Consider the following 25,573-nt stretch of genomic DNA (forward strand, 5'->3'; position numbering starts at 1 on the left):
AGCAGAATTTAGGTCATTTGGTTAATATGCATGACTAAATGCATGACGCATAGGACGTAATTATCTTCTTTTTTTGAAGTAACATCTGTATTTTATAAGATAAGATAATTCAAAATACAAGTAAAAATACACACACACGTACAGCCACACACTGATGCACATACATAGGCCTACACACAATAAACAAGAAGAGATATATGTTTTATTCAATAAATGTCATAGTGTTTCTTATTTTGACCCACGCAAATAGTACAGCTCTACATATACACTGATTCTATCTCAGAAAGGGCACACGAGAATATTTCTTTGCTAAAACTTGCTTCTTTGCCAAACTAACATCAAAGAGTTGAACTTAAAATATGGAATATAATGGTTCTATTGATTTAAAAAAAAACAACATATAAAGTGTCATTAGTGATGCGCTAAGCCGGAGACGGGACAGAGAGAAAGCAAGAGAGAGAGAGTGTGTGTGTGTGTGTGTGTGTGAGAGTGTGTGTGAGAGAGAGAGTGTGTGTGAGAGAGAGAGAGAGTGTGTGTGTGTGAGAGTGTGTGTGTGTGAGAGAGTGAGAGAGAAAGAGTGTGTGTGAGAGAGAGTGTGTGTTTGTGAGAGAGAGAGTGAGAGAGAGAGAGAGTGTGTGTGTGTGAGAGAGAGAGTGAGAGAGAGTGTGTGTGTGTGTGTGAGAGAGTGTATGTGTGTGAGAGAGTGTGTGTGTGGGAGAGAGAGAAAGAGTGAGTGAGAGAGAGTGAGTGAGAGAGTGAGAGAGAGAGTGTGTGTGAGAGAGAGAGTGTGTGTGTGAGAGAGAGAGAGTGAGAGAGAGAGTGTGTGTGTGTGAGAGAGACTGAGAGAGAGAGTGTGTGTGTGTGTGAGTGAGAGAGAGAGAGTGAGAACGGAGACGAAAAAGAAATGTCCGAAGTTTGCATCTGATGGCAATCTCCAGTGAATCAACAATGGAACAAAAAATATTTGAAGACATTTTTGTTAACTGGGCCAACTTGAAGTGAAGAGGGAGCCAGAGCTAATCGAAATGTAAGTTCTCAAGTTTTCTCACCAGGAACTTCAAGAATCAAGACAGGCATAGAATGACGTAAAGGCTTAGATCTAATTTGGAGATTAAAGTGAAACAGAACTTTGTTTAAATTCATTGTTGAAAAACGACGTCCCCATAAAAAAATTGAGATGTTATACCGGTTATAATTTCAATGTTTGTTTCAGAAAAGTATCAATTTTTTATAAGCAATACCTACACTGTGAGTGGGTGTGTGTGTACACATTTCTCTTGCACTGTGGGCACAGATAAATCGCTCTGCTTACATACTACCTATCACCACAGATGGGGTTAGAACTACCAATCAAACCATGGGTCCAACTTTTTACAAAGCTATATCAACTCACTCTGTTTGACTGTCTGGCAAAAAAAGTTTGTACACGTTATTTCTCCCACACCCAATCTTGGATCAAGCTGAAATTTTGCACAATTATAACTTCTACCTGACAACACAAGATTCAATTAAATAAAAAAACAACAACAATTAGTTAATCAACTATTGATAGTAAAGTACTTTGTTTAGAATCTCAAACAAGGGAAAGAAATAGTACTTGACTGAAGTGGTGGTGTAAGCTTAATTAGTTCCCTTTCCAAGGGAAAGAAATAGTACTTGACTGAAGAGGTGGTATAAGCTGAATTAGTCCCCCTTTATAGATTGTCGTCCGAGGCTTATTACAAATTTAATTAAATGACTGATCCAAACTAACGGATACTCTTAATATCAGCTTTGGTTTGTAAAAAGGATTTTTTTTTTACTTCCTACTGTTGTTCACTTCTCTCAGTCGGATGAAGTGAATCTCTGCTTTAAGTTGATTTTCATAAATATATAAATATACACCTTATTCACTTGTACCAATTGACTGAATAATGCTGACTTATGATTGCTACGGCTTTAGCAAATCAACTATCAAACACAGAGTGCGCCTTTTGTGGTGTCGAGTGGGGCTACTGCCTCAGCCGGTATAAAGATAATATTTTGTCACCTTCACTCCGTCAGCTCATAGTAGTAATATTCTTGGCCCTGATTTGATACGTACCTAAGGTCCAGCGATGAGGCGGCCTCTGCCCAACAGAACATGCGCAAAAGACAAAGGTAAAGGCACATTTCTCATTAGGCCTAGATATGGTAGGAGAAATTCGTACAAGAGCTCTTTGTTTTTTTAAATTATGGCTATTAGAGTTTTGGAGCGGGTTGCCTGAACCAGACAGGAAAACTTAGTATAGGCCTAATGTAAGTCTCTAATTAACATGTACGACTAGATCAAAACGCGGATACTTGCACGACTTCACTATCAACTTTAGAAGAAGAGTCTGTAATTTAAAGACCAGAATTGTGAAACTAAAGACATGTTCTCTTATAAAAGATGTTTCGGAAAGATAAGAGTCGGAGTCCAAGAGAAATGGGGATGGGCCAACAGCCAACTTGATTTCTCAAATATCAGAATACGTTCACGGTTCACCTTCTTTCTTTTGACAAAGCTTACATCAACTCACTTCGTCTGCCTGGTAAAAAGTTTGAACATGTTTTTTCCTCCCATTTCCCGTTCGCGGATCACGCTGAAACTTTGCACAATCATTCATTGTACCTGACAAGACACGAATCAATCAAATTAAAATTAATCTATTTTTGGTGATTAATTATTTTGCTGGATATCGAAATAAGGGGAGAAAAGGCTAATTAATGAGAGAGGTGGATGTATTTATGGAATTAATCCCCTGATTACGGTTTGATACGTTTTTTTCTCCCACTTCCCATTCTGGAATCAAGTTGACATTTTGCCTAATTATTCATAGTCTATGGCAATACGCGAATCAGTCCAAAAAATTAACCAATTAGTTAATCATTAAGTACTAATTAATTAATTCTGTTTTACATAGCAGAAAAGAGCGATAAACCCTGTAATTTTCAGATAAATGACAGTAATTAGCGTTTCGTATCCTTATTTTGTCCTCCATCCTAACCAGTATTCTTTTTTTTTCAGTATTGGTTGTTAAAATTTTGAACGGATAACAAGTAAATCTAGATCTGCATAAAAGAAGGTATTCAAGTGAACAGTTTTAGAATAGTTTTCTGGTCATTTAAAGACTTTTTTATTTTATTACCATGCACATTTTTTTAAGCTTTTTTTTTCTTGGAGAGTTTAATTAGAGGTTCAGTCATTATCTGGATAAGCAAATAGTTGTCTCAAACATTTCATTGGCGGAATCTCATCCCAGAAACCCAGTTTCTCTTTCACCCAGTTTGTCAAGGGATGTAATCCCCAGGAAACCCAGATTCCCTTTCACCCACAGTGTATGGAGGATGTGGTAAACTGGCGGGACTCGTGTGTAAACAATCCATTCAGACGCTTAGTTTCTTCTAGACTAGCGGTTCTCAACCTTTTATGCTCGGCGACCCCTTTTTACAATGCCCCACTCTTACGCGACCCCGCACACACACACACATACAGCAATAGAAGAATAAACAAAAACAATCATTTTCGATGGTCTTAGGCGACCCCTGGCAAATCGTCAATCGACCCCCCAAGGGGGTCGCGACCCACAGGTTGAGAACCCCTGTTCTAGACTAAGTAAATAAGAACCGTTTTTTTTTTTAAGTTGAACAAAAGGTACACTCACGAGATGGATGTTTACTACAAGTTTTTTTTTTCTCTTCTTCTAGCGAAATGTTTCTATGAAAATGGGTGGACATTACAGAGAGACGGGTTTACCCGATAAATACGATGTTTGTGGCTCTAAAAGCCTGGAGGCTGATCGATGTAGTAATATGGAATAGATGAAAAACAGTAACCACAACTTACTACCGAAACAAAACAAGTAAAGTATTTCAAATGATTTAGAATAGAACGTAGGCCCCCTTATATGAAGTGGAATGGCATCAATTATTTTTAACCAATAATGTAACTAATTTTCTTAGATCTAGAATAACAATACAAAAACAAAAAAAAATTTAGTGAAAAATTATTGTTTTTGTTTAGCGCAGCTTTCATCCTAGTTATAGCATTGCCCAGTCCGCTATGGTCTCATCACCTTTGTGAACCAGCTGGAGGTAAAGGGGGAGGGGGTATCGGGGAGATTTCCGTGCCTCGCTCGAATCAATAATCGAATTTGAACTCGAGATTTACATCTAAACGAATGTATGTCATCGTCGGCAAAACTCGGACGTTTGATATAAAAATGACGTTACAGTTTGTTTGGCTTCATAGATTCTGAGACTAGAACTTCGTTTCAAATGACGCATTGTGCTTTAACTATCGAAATAAAACAATAGTTTCTTTAATAGGAATGTTTCTGAATATTTACCCCATCCCTTTTTTTTTTATTAGTACATTACATAACCAAAAAAACACAAAAGAGAAAACCGTCACTTCCATGTTTTCACAACAATTAAGGTTAACATTGTTCAGATATTGTTCAAACTTGACGATCATAAGGTTGTCACTTGTTCTTCTGTGCATATACAAGTGCCATACATGTCGAACGATGGAGGTGAAGGTTTCTCTACTAATGATTTGGAAAAAGCGATCACATTAATAAAGTTCCTTTGGACCTTTCAGCCCGTATACAATACTTATACACAACGTGATTATGAATGAATGATGTACAGGCACATTTTTTTGCGTTGATTAGTCCAGCTCTAGGTATGCAAACATCTGCAATAGGAAAACATGCTCGTCAGCTGGTAAACGCACAGACAATAACTTTTAGTGTTTTGTTTCCATTATAAGAGCATAGTGTCTAAAATTAAATTTAATTAAATTTTAATGCTGTACAATACGTTTTAGGTTTATAAAATTTAACTTAAAAAAATATTAAATGATTTATATACTTTTTCTATTTGGGGGAGTTTACAGGTAGAGGCGCCAAATGTTTTCCCACGTTCGGAGTTTCTCAAAAACGTTTCTCCTGTCGTGTGCTAGGTGATTTTCTCGTAGTAAAAAAAAAAAAAGAATGCATGCCAAATAAGGTCAAAGTAGAAAAAAGTAACACTGGTTTGTATCAGAGCACACTGTAGATAATACTAAATACATGTCAAATGAAGTATCACTGGCCAATACTATTATGCGTACTATTTCAGGTACATTTAGCGCACTTACATCTGTAATGAGCGTGACCCCGTAAGATCATCTTTATGTTGAGTGGTGGACCTTTTTATTATGTTTTTTTCTTTTTGGCGTCAAAATAAAGATGTATAACATTCGGGAGAATAGCGACACAATTTATTTGAGAACAATCACACTAACCGAGATGTTTTTAAACGTCTGATTCAGATACTTTCTAAAATCGATATCACTGCAGACGCCTTTCGCAAAAATCGGTTTACCATTTTAAAGGTCCATTTTGGAAAATGAAACTTATTTAACGTACAATATTTCTAATTTTAAAAAAAAATTCTGAGAGATGACCGCTTTCCAGAATGTATCTCTTTTTGGCGAGCTTTAAAGGAGGAAATCTTAACTGAGGTGCATGCAGAAGCGCCATAAAGATCAACTCAGGCTCCGTTTGGCTCTCACTGGCATAAAGGAAAGATGATCTCTGGAAAAGACAGTTTGAGAGCTCTAACGAAATCCGAGACTAAAAGAAAACTTAAATCTGACTCAGATGTGGAAAAATATACAGGTCCTTACTGGGTTTGCGTAGCAGATAAGATCTATGCTATGATCATGTTTGAGAGCTATTCGAAGTAATATCTGAAGTAAACTGAGCACTGGTTTGAAGATAAGGCAATTCCCCCAAACAGTTTTTCTTCTATACGGCACCTTTGGGGCTAGAATCTTGTCCAGGATTGGAAAAACGTGGTGTAATGACACAAGATGCGTAGAAGTTGAGGTTAATCGGGTTTTTCCATAGCGACCTGACGAGTAATTAAAAAAGTAGGAGAACGGAACAAGAAGAATAAAATACAATACGCCTTAGGAGACGACGCTAGGCTAGCGACGACAGAGGACTGTGCCCTTTTTTATTGTTTATTAAATTGTTGAAGTTATCAGCCTGCGTTCTCAAGTATATTCTTTATTCATTCTGTTGTTGTGTCATATGGACTCGCATACACCATTAACATATAAACTCATCAACAAAATAGACCGTCAACCCAACGCAGGCTTGAGCATTGTTTGGTAACACCTAACAGGGGCAGGTTTCACTAGTTTCAAATTTCATCATCCGAAGCATAATTAGCCAGTTCATTCGAATCATTTTGCAGTGTTTTAGTGCAATGAATTCCAACTTAGAAAACAAATTTAAAATATCATAGGTCCGTGGCTATTTGTTTCTGTGTAAATTTGAGTATTCAACACTCTTTTTTTAGCGGCCCCCGAAAGGGGAAAGAGACTATTAGTTTTGTGCCCTAATGAAAAGCGTCTAGTTGATAGTGTCGAATAGAGTATAGAGGGTTCTTACTTTGTAACAAACCTTACGTCATCGTCGCTTAGTAAAACTTTTCCCCTATTCCCGTAACAAATAAATAAATCCTAATCATGTCATAACAGTGGCCTGTCTGTCCGTCCCGTTTATATCTCAGAAACTAGAAGAGAAACTGAAAATTGGACATCATGATATTTTAGATCATTCAAAGTTCTGAGGCAACGGCTACTTTTTTCTTTAAAGTGAACCATCTAATTTTAAAAATTATATATGCAAGCAGATTTTTTAAAAAATTACTCCACTTTTCAATGAAAAACTTTAGGGGACTTCTTCATTAATAATAATAACTCAATCTTCATTCATAGATTCGCGCATTGGTAAAAAAAATTCATCTAAGGTCACAATGGTAAAAGTGTCAATGGTTCATTATAAAATATATGGCCACGGTCTGCGGCTTTTTCAGTGCACGGACCAAATGTTTGGAACTCACTCCCCATTGATCTCACACAGACAACATGCTACACCACTTTCAAGAAGAACATTAAGACCTATCTGTTTACAACTTTTTTAGATTAGTTTGTTAATTTAGCTGTCGTGTTTGTGTTTGTTATTACAGCGCCTTAAGCCTACAATTTGTTTGTTAACAGCGCTTTATAAATAAAATTATTATTTATTAACTAACTCATTGAATAGAATACTGATTCAAATGTTGTTTTTAAAAAAGAATTTTGATACGAACTTCGTTTTAGTTATACGTTTAAAAAAAAAAGAAATACTTTTATAGCGCGCAGTTTTGACATACCGGTATCGACATTATAGGGGCGCCTACACTTGACAGTCTAAATAAGACTAAATAGAGCCTAGATCTAGATATATTTATCATAAATGTACTAATAATTTGAACAAAATTTCAATTATTAAGGAAATATCTTATCTTCAGACAGGTTAGGGGTGTAGATTTATTTATTATGTAAACAATAGTATCAGATTAAGAAATGAATCGGATACGAACAGCATAGTACACCATTAGTAATGGCATTACCCGGTAACAACATTACCCGGTAACATAACATTGGCCGAGGTCTAGTAATTTTAAGATTAATAGTTTACATTCATTAGAGTTCTAGTCAAGATATAGTAGATTCTATATCAAGATTCTAGATCTAGATCTAGAATTAGATCTACACTCAGATCTAGTTCTAGACCTAGACTTAGATATTGAATATAGATTTAGATCTAAAACTAGGTATAGATATAGCTAGATCTATGTCTAGTTTGTATGACAAATGACAATGGAGATATTAATTTTTATTTTGCGAAGGGAATGTCTGGTCCAAGTAGGCCTACTCCAAGTCTTTCTAGCTCACTACCTAACTAGGTCAAGAATTTTTTTTCGTGTTGCCAATTTATCTAATTTTTAGGAAGAATAAATCTTTTTTTTTAGTTTCTCTTTATTACATGTAACATGTTATTAATTTTGAATGTATGGATAAGGTTAATAATTATTATTTAAAAAAATATAAGTGTACGCTAAATTAATATATGGAGATGCTGAGGCTGAGTGGTAAAGCACTTGGAGCCAGATGTCCCGTGTTTGAATCCTGGTGAAGGTAGAGCACTTCGGGGGCCGATTTTCAGTTTGTGTTTAGGTCACAAACTGTCTTTGTAACCTTGTTTTTAATATACTCTCGCTTTTACCAGAGATTCTAAGAGTTTACAATTGCAGCATAGGTTCGTTAAGTCACAACAGATTATGCCATAAATCAAGAAAAACGAAAACCAGTAATTCATCCGTTCATCCATTGTCTTTCGAGACAGAAGGAGCCATTTCATATATTGGTACACTGTGGTCAGTGGCTTTATTTTGTTGGAACACTGTGGTCAGTGGTTTTATTTGTTGCAGCACTGTGGTCAGTGGTTTTATTTGTTGCAGCACTATAGTCAGTGGTTTCATTTTGTTGGAACACTGTGGTCAGTGGTTTTATTTGTTGCAGCACTGTGGTCAGTGGTTTCATTTGTCAGTGGTGTAACGTTATGTAAAGTTATGTATTTTTATATTTAATACCTCTTCCGGAATTATTAGAATGTCTGTTGTGTATTAGTTAAACATCCTTCTTCACGCCCGATTTGTTGTTGCGTATGGCTGCTAATAAATACTAGAGTCTACAACTATGATAGCACAACAAACATAGAGATATAGAACTGTTAATTTGAATAGCAGACGATACATTTATTTGATCTAAAATATTAACACACTGGCAAGTCCAGTCATAAAGAATTACATATATCTCACAAAATTACTTATGAAATCCAATAGAATACATCAAATGCACAACATATAAGCTATCAGAAATATCTCTTAAACAAGAGTAATTTACACATCTATTCCATTCTATGTCCATGATGACTACTGACTTTTGACCGTGTGTTCCGCTCTCAGTACGAGACTTTTTACCCATCATTCCACGCAAACTTTCACATGAAAAGTGTTACCCATGAGTTTTAAGTGAACTCGGTGATTCCCGACTAGTTTATGTCACAATATCTAACAAACAATGGTGTGGCAAATGGTTTCATTTTGTGTAATTACTGTGGTCAGTCAGCAGTTTCATTTTTTGGGGCACTGTGGTCAATGATTTTATTTATTGAAACACAGCGGTCAGTGGTTTCATTAGTTGCAGCACTGTGGTCAGTGGTTTCATTAATTGGAAAATTGTAGTCAGTGGTTTTATTTGTTGCAGCACTGTGGTCAGTGGTTTTATTTGTTGAAGCACTGTAGTCAGTGGTTTTATTTGTTGAAACAATGTGGTCAGTGGTTTTATTTGTTGAAGCACTGTGGTCAGTGGTTTTATTTGTTGAAGCACTGTGGTCAGTGGTTTTATTTGTTGAAGCACTGTGGTCAGTGTTTTTATTTGTTGAAGCACTGTGGTCAGTGGTTTTATTTGTTGAAGCACTGTGGTCAGTGGTTTTATTTGTTGAAGCACTGTGGTCAGTGGTTTTATTTGTTGAAGCACTGTGGTCAGTGGTTTTATTTGTTGAAGCACTGTGGTCAGTGGTTTTATTTGTTGAAGCACTGTGGTCAGTGGTTTTATTTGTTGAAGCACTGTGGTCAGTGGTTTTATTTGTTGAAGCACTGTGGTCAGTGGTTTTATTTGTTGAAGCACTGTGGTCAGTGGTTTTATTTGTTGAAGCACTGTGGTCAGTGGTTTTATTTGTTGAAGCACTGTGGTCAGTGGTTTTATTTGTTGAAGCACTGTAGTCAGTGGTTTTATTTGTTGAAGCACTGTGGTCAGTGGTTTTATTTGTTGAAGCACTGTGGTCAGTGGTTTTATTTGTTGAAGCACTGTGGTCAGTGGTTTTATTTGTTGAAGCACTGTGGTCAGTGGTTTTATTTGTTGAAGCACTGTGGTCAGTGGTTTTATTTGTTGAAGAACTGTGGTCAGTGGTTTTATTTGTTGAAGCACTGGAAAAAGTCAAGTCACAGCTTTAAAAATCTGATTCTTTAGTACTAAACATTTAAAAAAAAAAACATAGCTTATCAGAACTTTCTTTCTTTCTTTCTTTTGTACGCCGGAAACACCAAAAAGCTTGCTTTTCATGGATCCGCCTCCGGGTAGAGAAATTTCGAACAATCAAGTGAACAATCAAGTGACCTTAAAATTCTAAAAAAATGTATTCTAATTTTTGTCTGACTTTGAGAAAGATTTATCTGTGTGCTGTACATATGGAATCCTCGTTATATTTTCCTCTTCCTTTCTTCATTAAAATCCCTAGCTGTAAAAAAATGACATTTTTTTTGTACTCAAAAGTCACCACCCTTGAAAATTTTGTCCTCCTGAGGCGCCGCCTCTTGTTTTGCGTAATGCTGTAAATAAGCTCTCAATACTTGATTTGAACGAAGAGTCGTCCCCAGTTAGTTTACAACATAGACAGAAAGCTATGAAGTCAGAAATCAATGTCGCTGTGTGTTTAGGCATACTGCTTTTCTATGCATTCGCCATACACGGTATTTTTTCCTGTGTTTTTATTTATGTAAAATGTTGTGCTTTTTATTTTATATATATTAATATATAAACCCGAGGCCGGCTTTAGGTCACTGCGACCTATGCGGCCGCAGTGAGTCCTGAACATTCATAGGCCCCGCTCTAATTATAGGTGTAAATTATTAAATAAAGCCATTTTAATTAACTTATTATTACACAGGATGCAAGTACTCCTAGAATTCTCCTGAAATTGCTAAAAATATACAAATAAGTCATGAAAATCTCCTAAAACTATAAAAATCTCCTTAAAAAAAAGACATAGGCCTAATCGTCATTATAGGGTGTCATTCATTATGGAAAACTCCAATCCTACACGCATTAAAAAAAAAGGCATCGTCCGGTTAGTATAAAATAAAATTATAATAATAGGACGAATCTCAACCAAAACAAAACTTTAATAGTCACTGGTATATAGATGAAATATAGATCTAAATCTATCTTGATTATCTTACAAAAAATCATAGACTATATATATAGTCTAAGAAAAAAATCAAAAGCGATATTTTACTTGTCGATAGTAAATCTATTAGGCAGAACTGAATGTTTATCGACTTTTTGTTGGAAAACTAACATCTACTGTAGATGGCTCGTCAAAAAATTTGACCGCGATTTTGTACCTAGTAAAGTTTGAATAAAATGCGAAGCCACAGAAGAATTTATTTTCTGATACAAAATCTTAATTTTCACTTATTATCCTTGTCCTCACCCAGACTGGGCCCCGCGCCATCCGTTTTGCATAGGGCCCCGCAATCTGCAGGACCAACCCTGTATAAACCATACAGATTGGACAGCATTGAGACAGGCTCAGCTTACTGGTATTTACTTCGCCGAGAACAAAAGGAATGAAGTGGCTTTAATTAAACAAGAGAAAGAGAAAGAAAGCCGCCCTATCAGAAAGCACTTAAACAGCTGCAATCACGTGCACAAACTGTGTCACACCTTGCCGCTTCAGACTTGTCTTATTTAGTCACATCCGAGTCTGTCTTGACTCAACAATGAAACTAAAACCAGCGATTCATCTCGACGTATCTATTGTCTTTCTTTAGAGACATAAGTAGCCATGTATATCTATCTATCTATCTATCTATCTATCTATCTATCTATCTATCTATCTATCTATCTATCTATCTATCTATCTATCTATCTATCTATCTATCTATCTATCTATCTATCTAAATAAATATACATATATATATACATACTAGACATGATATATTATCCTCGGCACGCGGGTCTTAATTTGCGTATCACTGTCGATATAGTCACTGAGAGTGTTTTGTAAACAATTAAACGAAATAATAATGTTATAAGTAAAGCGAATGGGGAATACGTAAATGTAAAAATAGTATGAATGGAGCTATCGAAATAGCTAATCGACTTAGAGCCATTTTTTAAAAATAAAAACATTTGCTCGTATGCCTACATATATTTGATTCAAATTTGAAATGAATAGACTTAATTTTGTATGTTCATGTGTTAAAGTATAAAGTAGATATTGAGTTACACTTATATCTAAATGTAGACTAATCTACAGTTAAATATTGGCTTGGATAGAGTTCATTCTGCTCTGCATGATGGTTTTGCTCTGCGCATGCGTGATCTTTTTTAGAATGCGATTCATGAATGAATATATCTCAACAAGGCTTCGCAGCTTTAGCGAACGCATGTATTAAAAATGCTTTAGAAAAACAAATTTAAATGTTAATTTGATATGAAATTAATGGACTATAATTGGTATGTTCATGTGTTTAAGTATAAAACTATCTTTGCGAAGAGGATTTATATCATCTTAGAGTTGAACTAGAGTTTTAGACCTCTAAATAGAAAGATGTGTAAAATTACGGTATTGTTTAATGAAAGAATGTACGTCAGGAATTCTAAATTCGCAGATATAATAAACGAATTTATGTAAAAAATGCTTTTGAAACACAAATTTGAAGGTTAGTTTTATTAAATAATGAGATCAATGGACTATATTTTGTATTTTCATGTGTCAAAGTAAAAAACTATCTGCGCAAAGTGTAGTTTCTAAAATAAAATCTAGATCTAGATCCTTCGATCTTTCTCCTGTAAACATGGTAAACATGGCCTAGATCGATGAAGTTATAATGCTTTCATAGAGTTGGTCAACTTCTTTTTGAGGGTCTTAAGATTGTTTTAGGGCTACAATACATACACTACGGTCTAAGCTAGTACCCAAGGAACATTTATGCCAAGTTTTAGCAAGAGTGGTCAAACGGTTTTGATTTATATTCGGCACATGCATACATACATACGCCTTACATTCTACTTTATAGTATAGTATATATATATATATATATATATATATATATATATATATATATATATATTTATATATATATATATATATACTTAAATATATACTTATATATATAAGATACATTTCTATTTCTAAGGGGATGATGTTCATTATCGTTATATATTGAATTCTTGATGCATATCTGTTGTCAGGGCCTGAGTTAAATAGGTGAAGGCCCTTGCTTTTTTTTTGTGAAAGTTTTAATACAAATACACTAATAATACTTCCATCTAGCAGCATGCCATATTTTGGTCGAAAGTTCCAGATTACTTAAAAAATTAATCTTATTTTCTGCTTTTGTAAACTTAAAATTAGTTTCCTGAATAATTTCTCTACAGAACTATTCGCCCAAGTGTCGTGCAAATTTCGGGAGGTAATTTAAGTTTTTAAAATATTAATGTAAATATGTGAATACAGTTTTACAGAGCAGTGCTACATAATGCCAACAGTGCAATATACGAAAGTAAAACCAGGTGAATAAAATAGTGCTAAACTTTAAAAAAAAACAAGCTAAAATAATATGGAAAGACAAAGAATTAGTCCTCGGCAACAAAATCAGACTGTTTAACCCTGGTCATGGCTACATTGTAAATCTTGGACGCTGACTGCAGAGCTAGAGAGGAGGATCCTAGCAATAGAATTGAGATGCTATAGAAGGATTCTAGGTATCACGTTCAAAGACCGCATCACAAACTGTTGATGGAATGTTGTATGTTAGGAAGAGTTGTGCCCATACACAGGGGAAACTACTCTGGTAGCCAAGATGGCTGATTAAACTTGTTTGTGTTTACCTGAGACTGTTCTTATTTCAAGTATATTTATATTTAAGTGTCCATCGTAACACAACCCAAGAGATCAGAGATAGGGTCAATGCAGAGATTGTCCGCTTCCCTTTCTCTGTATCAGCTGTTGGGTGTTAGAGAGAGAGAGAGAGAAGTGTAAGGTCATCTTGTAAGTCAAGGTCGTGTAATTGCTTCGACAGTGTCCACTGTCCACTGTTTCCTTCTTGGTCAGTTGATGTCTTAAAATGTTTCTTCTCGGAAACTCTCTCAATGCAGAATGGTTGACTTTTGTACTTTACAAATACGCTCAAACTTTTAAACAGTGAAGAAGGATAAAAGGAGAGTTAACAGAGGCGGCCTTAGTGGCTGACGAGTAGGGCAACCTCCCTGCACCTTCGCCTTAGGTTGGGGGGGGGGTGGCGCTATGAAGATAATTTTTGGCACTGATATGACACTCGCCCAGGGCTCCATGCACTGCCAACACCTCATGGGAGAAGGTTTACAGTAATCAAAGAAGGAGGTGACAAAAGTAAAAAAAAAAAAAAAGGCAGCTTAAAAATACGTTACTGAAGAAATAGTAAAGCACACAAATTATTACATCCTTTTAAAAAAAAAAAATACATAGCATATCAAGTTCCCCTTTTGTTGTTGCCTACGCCGGAAAAATGAACAAAAACCTAGCTCTTTATAGATTTAAATCTATTATGCAATATCCAATAATCATGTATTTATTTTGTTTCTCTTAAATTAAAGTCGAAGGTTTGTACGCAAAACATGAACTTTTCTGAAAACTATGTCTTGGTAAAGGAACCCAAGACTTTCCTATGTGACGCTAAAACTCAAGGGGGTGGGTGGATTGTTATACAGGTAAAGATTTTTTTAAAATTGTTATTTGAAATGTTTAGTTTTTTAAGATGCTTATTTACTAATTAAAAGACATGTTTAGTGTATCAGTAAAACTGTGCAATTGTTTAAATAAAAAATTCAGAAACATGTAAACAATTTTCTGTCCTAAGAGTTGAGTCAAAGTCATTGGAACTCTATGGACGCTTGCCTCCATCTGCTAGTCTGAACAAACTTCTGTCTGGGAAAGATCCAAGCAGATGTAAATTAATATAGCACTTTTACTGATGGCTGATATCCCAATGCGCTCGGATTAGGAGCGAGGCCGATGGCCGAGCACATCAGGGAAATTCCCCCATATTCGTTCTCTGTACTACATCAGTCGTGCAGGTGTACGCCATAATAATGTTCCTATAACGAATGTGTGTGGATAGTGACATGTTTGTTAGAGGTTTCTTCCACCCACGCCAGTGCAATAGACTCGGTCCTTAGGTACCCCCTATGGGGGTTCATTTTTGTTTCTCCATTGGCCAATTCGTCTCCTCTAACGACCTTTTCCACACGAGCGCCATGAGAAGCATTGCTCTGGATCTACATAAACGAATGAAAAATGAAATCGCGTTACTTGTGACTAAAACTAACATTAATTAGCTATTATTTGTTAACAGAGACGTGTCCGTAAAAACACCTACTTCGGTAGATACTGGCAAGGCTACAAGAACGGCTTCGGATCTCCTTGTACTGAAGACTACTGGCTGGGTAATGAGAGAGTTCATCAGTTGACTTCTCAGGTAATAAATACACTCTCGTTTTAACTCATTCCCAAAAGTCATTCTTCTCTTTTTTTCACACAACATTAGCTTCGTTTATACAAATACGTTTTTTTTTTACTTAGTGGAATGTTGCGCTACAGGCTATCATCATCGTCAAACTCCATTTGAGTGAGGGCTTGAGAGGCTCAAATCCTCCCTTGCAAAAGCCCTGGATGAAACTCTGCTGTATTGCGTAACGCATGCATGTCGCCAGACAGGTCGAGAATTTCTGGTTTCCCAGACCTGTCGAGAAGGAGATCAGCAAGTCTGGGGCAGCCAAACAGAATTTGAGGCACGATTTCGTCTTCTTCCCGCAGTGGGGACACCTTGATTCGATATTTGGCCATAGCCGTGAGAAATATGAGCCACCAGGACAGTGGTCTGTTCAGCACTCTGCTATAATAGCGTGCTTAGGACAGCCTCCTCCACGGGGAAGTGCGGTCAGGGCGCCTTTCATGCGCTCCCAGACTCCGCGGGCTTTTTGGGACTTGTCCCAGCAGTCAAACCTTTTTTCCATTTCTGTTTTTTGAATTATAGCCAGAGCAGGTGGAAACTTAAAGCCTGTTCGGTGGGTGGAATTTGCCCTCCCTGGAGGGCCAAGGAGTATGCAATAGTGTTGCCAGTCACACCTATGTGACTCGGTACCCACTGAAATATTACAGGGGTTCCATAGCGTTGCTTTATGCTATGTGAAGCCATGATGACAGTGTCGATATTGGGGGGACATGGTCCAGGCATTGCAAAGCCTGTAGTACAGGTTTTAAGTCAGTGACCTCAACAATCTGTGTTGCCCTAAATGTCCCTTGCCGAGTTGAGAGTCGATGACTTCACAGACTGCAATGGCCTTCGCATCAAAACTGCAAACACTACCACATGGTCCAAAGATTTTGACTGAGTCAGAGCCAAGAAAGTCAATGTAGGCTCCGTAGCCTGTTCTTCCAGAATCTATCGATGCCGACCCATCAGTATATGTCCACATGCAATAAGGAGGATGGATTTCTTGTGGCTAAAAATGCAGTTGACTGGTTTCAATTTTAGGAGCGGACCTACCTTTTTTTCTTTGCAAATGTCTATGAAAGAGAAGAGTCGAAGGTTTCTGAAACACTCACTTGACCATTAGAAGATTCTTCCCGGTGAAAGGACTAGACATCTAGAACATTGGTTCTGTTCTATGCACATATTTTTTGTTTCTCCCATTAACTGACTTTCAAAATAGTTTCCTCGTGGATGAGAAAAAGAGTACTTTTTTTTTTGAGAGGCAAAAGGTTAAACAGAAGCCTTAAGTCTGGTGGCTGAATGGTATTTTTAGGGAGCCACGGTGGCTCTTTGGAGGCGCGGTGGCTGAGCGGTAAAGCGCTTGGCTTCTGAACCGGGGGTCCCGGGTTCGAATCCTGGTGAAGACTGGGATCTTTATTTCGGAATCCCTAGGCGCCTCTGAGTCCACCCAGCTCTGATGGGTACCTGACATTAGTTGGGGAAAAGTAAAGGCGGTTGGTCGTTGTGCTGGTCACATGACACTTGTGTTAACTGTAGGCCACAGAAACAGGTGACTTTTACATCATCTTCCTATTAATCGAAAGGTCTAAAAGGGGAGGCTTTTTAAAGCTTGATAGAGTTTGTCATTGAATTGTTTTTTTTATTTACAAATAAACTATTTTTTGTTAAATGTACAAAGTACTTATTATTATTACAAAGCTTATATCAACTTTCTCTATCTGTCAAGTACAAAGTTTGTAAATGTTATTTCTCCATCACCCAATCTCGGATCAAGCTGAAATTTAGCACATTTTTTTTACCTGACAAAACCAGAATCCATTTAGAAAGTTAATCAATTAGATAATTAACTATTGGTAATTAATTATTTTGTTTGGTATATCGAACAAGTGAAAGAAACTGTACTTGACTGAAGTCGTGGTATATACTGAATTAGTCCCCTTAATAGGTCACCGATTTGAAATAAAATTGTAACAAAGAATAGATAAATATACACTCTTCCATTGTCATAGGCACCTCACTATCAAACACTAGCGGATCCAGAACTTTGGAGTGGGGGGGGGGCGATTTTTTTCCAAACCCTAACCCTAACGCCCAGTAAACCCTAACCCTATACATAAACGTACGTACAGCACACACACACACATATATATATATATATATATATATATATATATATATATATATATATATATATATATATAAGAATAAATAAGCAGTATTTCTCAGTATTTTCATGCATTCTTCACTGCAGAAACGCATTCTCCTGAAATCTTCAGCTCTTTATCCATCAGTGGAGTTCGGGGCGAAGCCCCGACGCCAAAACGCGTTTTCTTGCATTTTTCACTGCAGAAACGCCTGCTCCTGACATCTACAGCTCACTATTCATCAGTGAGTTTCGGGGCGTAGCCCCGACGCATAAAGCGTTTTCATGCATTCTTCACTGAAGAAACGCATTCTCCTGACATCTACAGCTCATTATTAATCAGTGGAGTTCGGGGCGAAGCCCCGACGCCAAAAAGCGTTTTCTTGCATTTTTCACTGCAGAAACGCCTGCTCCTGACATCTACAGCTCACTATTCATCAGTGAGTTTCGGGGCGTAGCCCCGACGCATAAAGCGTTTTCATGCATTCTTCACTGAAGAAACGCATTCTCCTGACATCTACAGCTCATTATTAATCAGTGGAGTTCGGGGCGAAGCCCCGACGCCAAAAAGCGTTTTCTTGCATTTTTCACTGCAGAAACGCCTGCTCCTGACATCTACAGCTCACTATTCATCAGTGAGTTTCGGGGCGTTTTCTTGCATTCTTCGCTGAAGAAACACATTCTCCTTACCTAAAGCTCATTATTCATCCTGTGACAGGTGGGGAAATGTGACGTGTGTTTGGCATGTTTTATGTCTAGGGGATGATTATTTTTAATGCTATCACACCCCCACTTATCAGCATATGAATCGGGAGCAGACACGCAACGAGACAAAGCAATGAAAGATAGATACAAAAGTTAAAATAAAGGATATTTATTTACATAAATATACATATAATAATAAAAAGGGGGAGGGTTTGCATCTACCTCTTGTATATTCTATGTTTAATCATCACTCTTGCACATAATAAGAGAGTATGTCACTTTGTCCTCTGACTTAGCTGGTTGTCCTGTTGATGTCGCAGCTGGCTGTGTCCTGGCTTGAGGTTCTGCAGCTGGAGGTGGCGCTCTAGCGGATAGAGGGACGCCGGCGATATAGTTCTTGTGGAGTCTCAGTCCCAAGTTCTAGTATCTGTAGTGGGCACAGTATGGCGGGTGGCCGGATACCGTGGGCACAAGGTTACTGCGGGCAGAGCTGATCTACCGTGGGCAGTGTAGGTAACAGGATATGTCCAGTGAGTTGCAGAGGGTTGGCGTAGCTATGACGTCTCGCACAGATCTGACTCTATAGAGACGTCGCACCTAATAGCTTGACAGGTGGGCTGTCGAATAGGCGGGCAATGCCGATAGCGCCAAGTAGTAGAGTTGAGTGGATCTCCGTAGGCGGTAGATGATACTCAATGGGAAAGTGCAGCGCTGAATAGCACTAAGCACACTGCAGGCAAATAGATCGTTGATCCAATAAAAGGCAGACACCTGAGGGAGGCTGCGGATAAATAAAGACAAGTTAGGACATGTCTCTCATGCATCTTATCGATGCCCTCGACAGAGGTGCATTCGTCAGATTGGTAAAATTACTTTAGAGCATAAAGGGGAGATGATGACAAAGGGGATTTGGAAAATAGATAGCAGATAGTAGCAATATAGAAATGTACATAAAAGGGGAAATAATAATATAAGAATGTACATAGAAGGGGAAATAATAATCTCAAATAAACAACACAGGTGGATAGAGAAAGAAGGGGGGGGGAGTGAAATGGGCGGTGGTCAGTGACCCAGATGGTTTGTTTACATATGACCGTGGGTCGAGAACAATGAAGCGCGCTTGAATGGAGAGGGTGCAACTCTCGTAAGATTGAAATGACTACAGGGGAGATAATTCAATACACAAAGAAGGGGGGGGGGGGATAATTCATATTTCTTCACTAGACGCAGTATCAGTGCGCTGGTAAAATTATCAAGGCGGTCAACCGAGATAAAGGAAATAAAATAAGATGTACAAGTATATACATGGTTGCATCAACTATCAATTGAGCAACATAGCATTAATAGATTAATGCAATACTAAAATACATACATAAGCACATGTTTATGTTTTCTACTTACGCCAGTGAGAAATACACAATGCACTAATTAAATATAAATGAACTAAGCAAAATACACATGATAACATCCAATGGAAATAGCACAAAGTAACTAAGATGGAACTTTTGATTAAGTTCGGCTTACCACCAGGTATTCCTCTAGGAGAAAGAATAAATGAAGTAGTCCAGACTCGATAGCTCGGCTCGAATGCGAAATGAAAGAGAGTCTGGCTCCTTTTTGGATCTATTTTATATATGCCTGGAAAATGTGGGCGGAAGCAGGAAATGTCCTAGGCTAAGAATTATCTTACACGTGGGTGAATTAGACTTAAGAAGGGAGTCACACATTGCGAAGGTCAATGGGCGTGTTCGTCCTCGTGGACTCCTAGATCAAAGAGAGAAGTGGGAAAGGGGGGGGGGGCGACTTGCATCCCACACAAGGTGGTGTCCACTGCGAACGTCCTTCTGACGTCCGGCGGACAGACAAAAGAGATTGTGTGTCTACCTTTCCCCGATCAAGGGCAGATAAATGAAAGGACGCGCCTTAACTATCTCCCATGTGGTCAACTAAGTCTAGCCTGGAGCGGAAAAGGTGTGGCGGGTGAATAATTTAGGGGTAGGATGGGGAAATAATTAAAATAAAATAAATAAATAAGGAAAAATAATAATTAATGCTGTGATAATTGAGAGTGACTCTGACAGCGAGTTTTTGACTTGTCACACATCCTATTAAAAAAGGACCTTTTGAATAATATTGTACTTGTAAAATATTCTAATTTGAATGTATACGCCCTTAATACATTGCAAATAAAACCGATTTGTTCCTTAAAAAGATCAGATACCCCACATATTTAGATTAAGACTTTCAGGATCGCCGCCGAAAAAAAATTCGATAAAAATATTCAATAAAATTCACGCATAAATTGTGAGTTATAGTCCCAAATTTAACTACAAAAATATTAGATTGAGTAGAGGTTGGAAAAAAGGCTACTCATCTCAATCTTGACTCTTATACTGAAAATTTTTGTTTGAATTCTAACTTTTCCAAAGCAAAGTCTTTCTTAAAATAATTATGATAAATTCATGTGAAATTATATAAACTCTGTCTGGAAATGGGAGGGGCGGTAGAATGAAAACGATTTATCCTCGCTCCTTTTTATAATTTCTGCTAATGATTGCATTTGGCATTAAAGAATAAGGGTGGGGCCACTCGATACGAGAATTTAATTTATAGCATATATAAATTATATTAGGGGCTGATTTTTTTTTTTAGATTTTGTAATTTCTTAACTATAATACAAAAAGAAAAATTATTGCTTTTTCCTTTTATATTTACTAATCATAAAATTTGAGATTAGAGTGTGGTGCGACATAATATACAAATGGTTTCACTTATCAATTATATAGAAATTGAACTATTTTTGTTCACAAACTATGATTCCTCCATAAAAATATGACCGCCCCCCCACTCAGAGGGCTAGAGCGGGGAGGGCAGTACATGCAATCGCCCCCCCCCCCCTTACCCCACCGAATCGGCCAAGATACCTTAAGCAGAGCGACATAATATCAAATTTATATATCAATGCAACTAATCTTGCTCACAAACTATGATTTCTCCATAAAAGTAGGACCGCCCCCCCCCCACTCAAAGGGTTTAGGTGGGAAGGGCAGTAGAGGTTTCGCCCCCCCCCCCCCCACACACACACCAATCGGACAACAGGGGAACGACATAATATAAAGCTCGGTTAAAATATCAATAACAAGTTTTAATCATATAGATATTTAATTGATTCTTTTGGCAAGCTGTGATTTCTACAAATAAATTGGAACGCCCCCCCCCACTCAAAAGTTTATGGTTGGGGGGGGGGGCGGATTGATGCTATCGACCCTCCCGACCCCACCTAATCGGCAAACATACTGGAGGGGGGGGCGAAATAATCTAAAAATAGTTTGAAATATAAATAATTAGTATATATTATTAACATAAGTAATAAATTCGTATACAAATTGTGTGACTTCTATACTAAAATTCGTCCGCCCCCCCCTTCGGGGGGGGGTCGGCCGAGTGGGGGGGGGCGCACAGATTTACTGTTGTTGGTCTAGATTTATTACCAATTTAATTACATGACTGATTCAGATTTTGCTTTTTTAAAATATTATTTTAATGTCTGTGTAGGGTCAGTACGAACTGAGAATAGATATGACCTACCAAAAACAAAACTATTACGCTTTCTACAGTTGTTTTAAGGTCGACAACGAAACAAACCAGTACAGGCTGACTTTGGGCGAATTTCAAGGCAATGTAGCAAATGATTTTGGGAACCACAACAATACGATGTTTAGCACCCCTGACAGAGACAATGACAAAAATCCTAAAGGCAGCTGTGCACAGAAGTATCGAGCAGGCTGGTGGTACCATTATTGCCACAATGTGAATCTGAATGGTAAATTTCGCAACAAAGAATTTGGGCATGGTGTCATCTGGGACACTTTAACAACGGACTATGACTCTCTTTCGTCTGTTGAAATGAAGATAAGGAAGATTAACTAAGCATGGGGAATCTTATTGATTTTAGATAAACTAAAAATTACATGTATGAACAATATAGTCCATTGTAAAATTTAGACATTAGTATAAAATACATTAGTTGTTACTTTGATTGAAATGTCTTCTTAAATCTTTTATTTGTTTGTTTACAAAGCTTATATCAATTCAATCTGTCTGGTACTCTTTTTTTTTTACACGTCATATCTCCCACATTCTCGGATCATGTTAAAACCTGACACAGTTATTTATTATACGTAACAAAACATGTATCAAAAAATTTGTTTTGAGAAATGTGGATGTATATATGGAGTTATTTCCATTATTACATTTTGTACACGTTTTTTCTGCAACCTCCCATTCTCGGATTAGGTTGAAATTTTGCATTATTATTCATAGTTAATGACAATACTTGAATTAATAGAATTTAACCAATCATTTAATTTTTTTTCCTAGCAAAGGAAAGGCTTACTCATGCAGTATTGAGATATATGGTACTTTGCGGTCCCTTCCCTTCTATAAGCTTCGTTTTTCTTTAAAGATTTTAAACAAATGTTTTGTGTGTGTGTGTGAGTGTAGGGATAGGACCAGGTGGGTCACTTTTGTGCTGCTTGCAATAATTAATGTCTGTTTTTTCCACCCGAGAAACCTGGCCAACGAGATGTTGAAGACATTGATCAGAATGAGAATAAAAGACACTGCGTTCTGATGAAGCCCTATTGCCAGGTTGGAGTGTCACACAACAGTTTCAGTGGGAAATGAAATTCAAACCGTCAAACAGAAAGTTTGAAACCCAATTGTCCTACATCGAATGATCCTCTTGGGGAGAGACGCACACTAGGTGACCGCTACTGAACGCGCAATCATGAAGACATTAATTCAATACTAGACTGTAGTGTGGAGATATATAAACAAACAGTTAATGCAAGATCTTTTTATTATAGTGCCTGAGATATGTTCAGGCATATGTCAAACACATTATAGTGCCTGAGATATGTTCAGGCATGTCAAACACATTATAGTACCTGAGATATGTTCAGGCATGTCAAACACATTATAGTGCCTGAGATATGTTCAGGCATATGTCAAACACATTATAGTGCCTGAGATATGTTCAGGCATATGTCAAACACATTATAGTGCCTGAGATATGTTCAGGCATGTCAAACACATTATAGTGCCTGAGATATGTTCAGGCATGTCAAACACATTATAGTGCCTGAGTTATGTTCAGGCATGTCAAACACATTATAGTGCCTGAGATATGTTCAGGCATATGTCAAACACATTATAGTGCCTGAGATATGTTCAGGCATGTCAAACACATTATAGTGCCTGAGATATGTTCAGGCATGTCAAACACATTATAGTGCCTGAGATATGTTCAGGCATGTCAAACACATTATAGTGCCTGAGATATGTTCAGGCATGTCAAACACATTAAGGTGTATGGGCCACATAAAAAACTTATAAAATCTTACTGAAGCCGCAGCCAAAAATCAGTTGGAAAACATAGCCTACTAGTTTTGTGTAAATTAGAAACAACTAGTCGACCGGCGGCTTAGCATACACCATTTTGCAGGGACGACTTTAGACCACTGCAACCTATGCGACCGCAGTGGGCCCCGCACTTTCATAGGACCCGCGCTAATTCTAAGTGTATAAATTATTAAATTTAACCATTTTATAACTTATAACAGATTTCCCGCGGCCTCCTGTCGATTTACCATGAGCTCCTGTAAATCTCCTGAAATTGCAAAATATACGAAAAAGTCCTGGAAATATCCGGAAACTATAAAAATCTTTTGAAAACTCATACGAATCTCCTGAAATATATACACAAAAATTGTCATTTTGGCGTGTCATTCAATATGGAAAACGCCAATCATACGCGCGATAAAAAAAACGGCATTATGCAATACCCGTAATTGTTAAATTTATTGAAAGAAACTTCTCGCGCCTCAAACTAATGAAGAATTACTTGAGGTCAACAATTCTCGTAGATAGATTGAAATATTTGGTAATTCTTGCTGTTGAGCGTGATCTATTTAGGAAATAGAATTTTTATAATATACTGTAAGGCTTCGCTACAAGCAAGGCTCGTAAAGTAATTCTGTACGCAGTAAAGAATGAATAAAATGCAAAGACGAATTTATTTTGTAATACAAACCCTTAATTTTCACTTATTATCCGAATCCCTACCCAAACTTGGCCAGGCGAAATCCGTTCTCTTTCCATGCCTTCTTGGTCACAATGGCAGGGTAACTCTACTCCGTCCGACTTGCAAAAATAAAAGAGTGATCTTTCCATTACGTGGTGTCCATATATATACAGATAGAATAGACAGTAGAATATAATAATTAATTGAGTCATGGGCGTGAACAGGTATTTTTCGGGGTTGGGGGCGGTTAGGGGGAGATTTTTTCTTCCACAAAACAAAAAAGTATTCATGTTGTTAAGCGCTTCCGCGGCGTCTCTTGAAATACAACCACACTCATTTGGAGGTAACACTGAACTCAATGCTGGAACACCGACGAAAGGCCAACCATCGATAAAGGGAGACGACGCTGGTGTTGTAAAACAAACACTTTTAATACTCAAGAAGGGAACTGTCTATTACTAACCGTCTATATAATGCTTCTTGTTTCTACTGTGATAAGAAAAGCGTCTTGTTTTTATCGTCTCCTAAAGTGTTCTTTTTCTAATGTTCTAACACGTCGTCGTCGCTAAGTAAAACTTTAACCCTATTCCCGAAACAAATAACTACTTCCTCATCGTGTCATAACAATGTGTATGTGTGTACATAATTAATCTTTATTAAATTCAGACCCTTCATTCTTTTGGAAGACGTTTGTTGTGCCCTAGAATATGTTCTTCCTGGAGTTAGTGGAAAAATTGTAGACTCCCCGCCCTTGCCAGCAAGGGGTCTGGGAGGAGTGCTGGGAGCTCCCCCAGTGAGGGGCAGAGCCCCACAGCCAAGCATTAATTCCGTTATTGAAAGCCAACAAAATGCATATTCTGAGGAATCTACAGTGCATTATCCTGCTATTAAAAAGTCTATTTTAAAAATCTGATGTTCTCACTGAATTAGACACTCACGCGCTGTTTCCACAAAAATCTGTCACTGGTAATGTCTGAAATCTCTTCCCACCTGCTCTAAGGATCTCCATGAATGTGTGGCGCCAAGTTGTACTTAATAGGATTGTCATCGCAACTCTTATTATGTGTAATTCATTTTGTCGGAGAACATGTCCCGCAAACCTCATGCAATGCTCTATCACAACCTTAGTAAAGGGTCGACTCCCAATTTGGCATAGGATTTCCTTGATTTAGACCCGATCTCTATAACTGACTCCTAAAATCTGTCTTAGCCATCTTTGTTGAGCCACATTTAGTGTTTTTCAATTTCGGCAGATGATTATTCACTGCACTGTATTAATGGAGCCCAACCACTGGTGGAAATGTGTAATTTCTCTTGACTACGCTTTTGGAATTAGGTGACTGTAGTTTGATTTAGATTTTATATCGAAAAGGGAAGTTTTATCGTCAAAATCATCTGTTGGGGGTTTTAAACAAAAAATCTCTGGATTTTTT

The 25,573-nt window shown here is 37.4% G+C and overlaps 2 protein-coding genes across 3 annotated transcripts; one reads left to right on the plus strand and one right to left on the minus strand.

The window, feature by feature from the left end:
* Positions 1-9,005: 9,005 nt before the first annotated feature.
* On the minus strand, positions 9,006-10,337 carry LOC129926220 (myb-like protein U). The gene is made up of 2 exons (XM_056028770.1): positions 10,333-10,337; positions 9,006-9,873 (listed from the first exon to the last, which is right to left on the minus strand). The coding sequence occupies exons 1-2, from the start codon at positions 10,335-10,337 to the stop codon at positions 9,006-9,008; spliced, it is 873 nt and encodes a 290-aa protein (XP_055884745.1).
* Positions 10,290-22,094, plus strand: LOC106060076 (ficolin-1-like). 2 transcript variants are annotated; one of them, XM_056028373.1, is made up of 5 exons: positions 10,290-10,416; positions 13,112-13,146; positions 14,309-14,422; positions 15,067-15,189; positions 21,611-22,094. In XM_056028373.1, the coding sequence occupies exons 1-5, from the start codon at positions 10,350-10,352 to the stop codon at positions 21,983-21,985; spliced, it is 714 nt and encodes a 237-aa protein (XP_055884348.1). In that variant the 5' UTR covers positions 10,290-10,349; the 3' UTR covers positions 21,986-22,094. The 2 variants fall into 2 exon arrangements, with proteins under 2 accessions (XP_055884348.1, XP_055884349.1); XM_056028374.1 differs by lacking the exon at positions 13,112-13,146.
* Positions 22,095-25,573: the final 3,479 nt, after the last annotated feature.

Source organism: Biomphalaria glabrata, chromosome 5, assembly GCF_947242115.1.
Source record: "Biomphalaria glabrata chromosome 5, xgBioGlab47.1, whole genome shotgun sequence".
NCBI classification, from domain to species: Eukaryota; Metazoa; Mollusca; class Gastropoda; family Planorbidae; genus Biomphalaria; species Biomphalaria glabrata.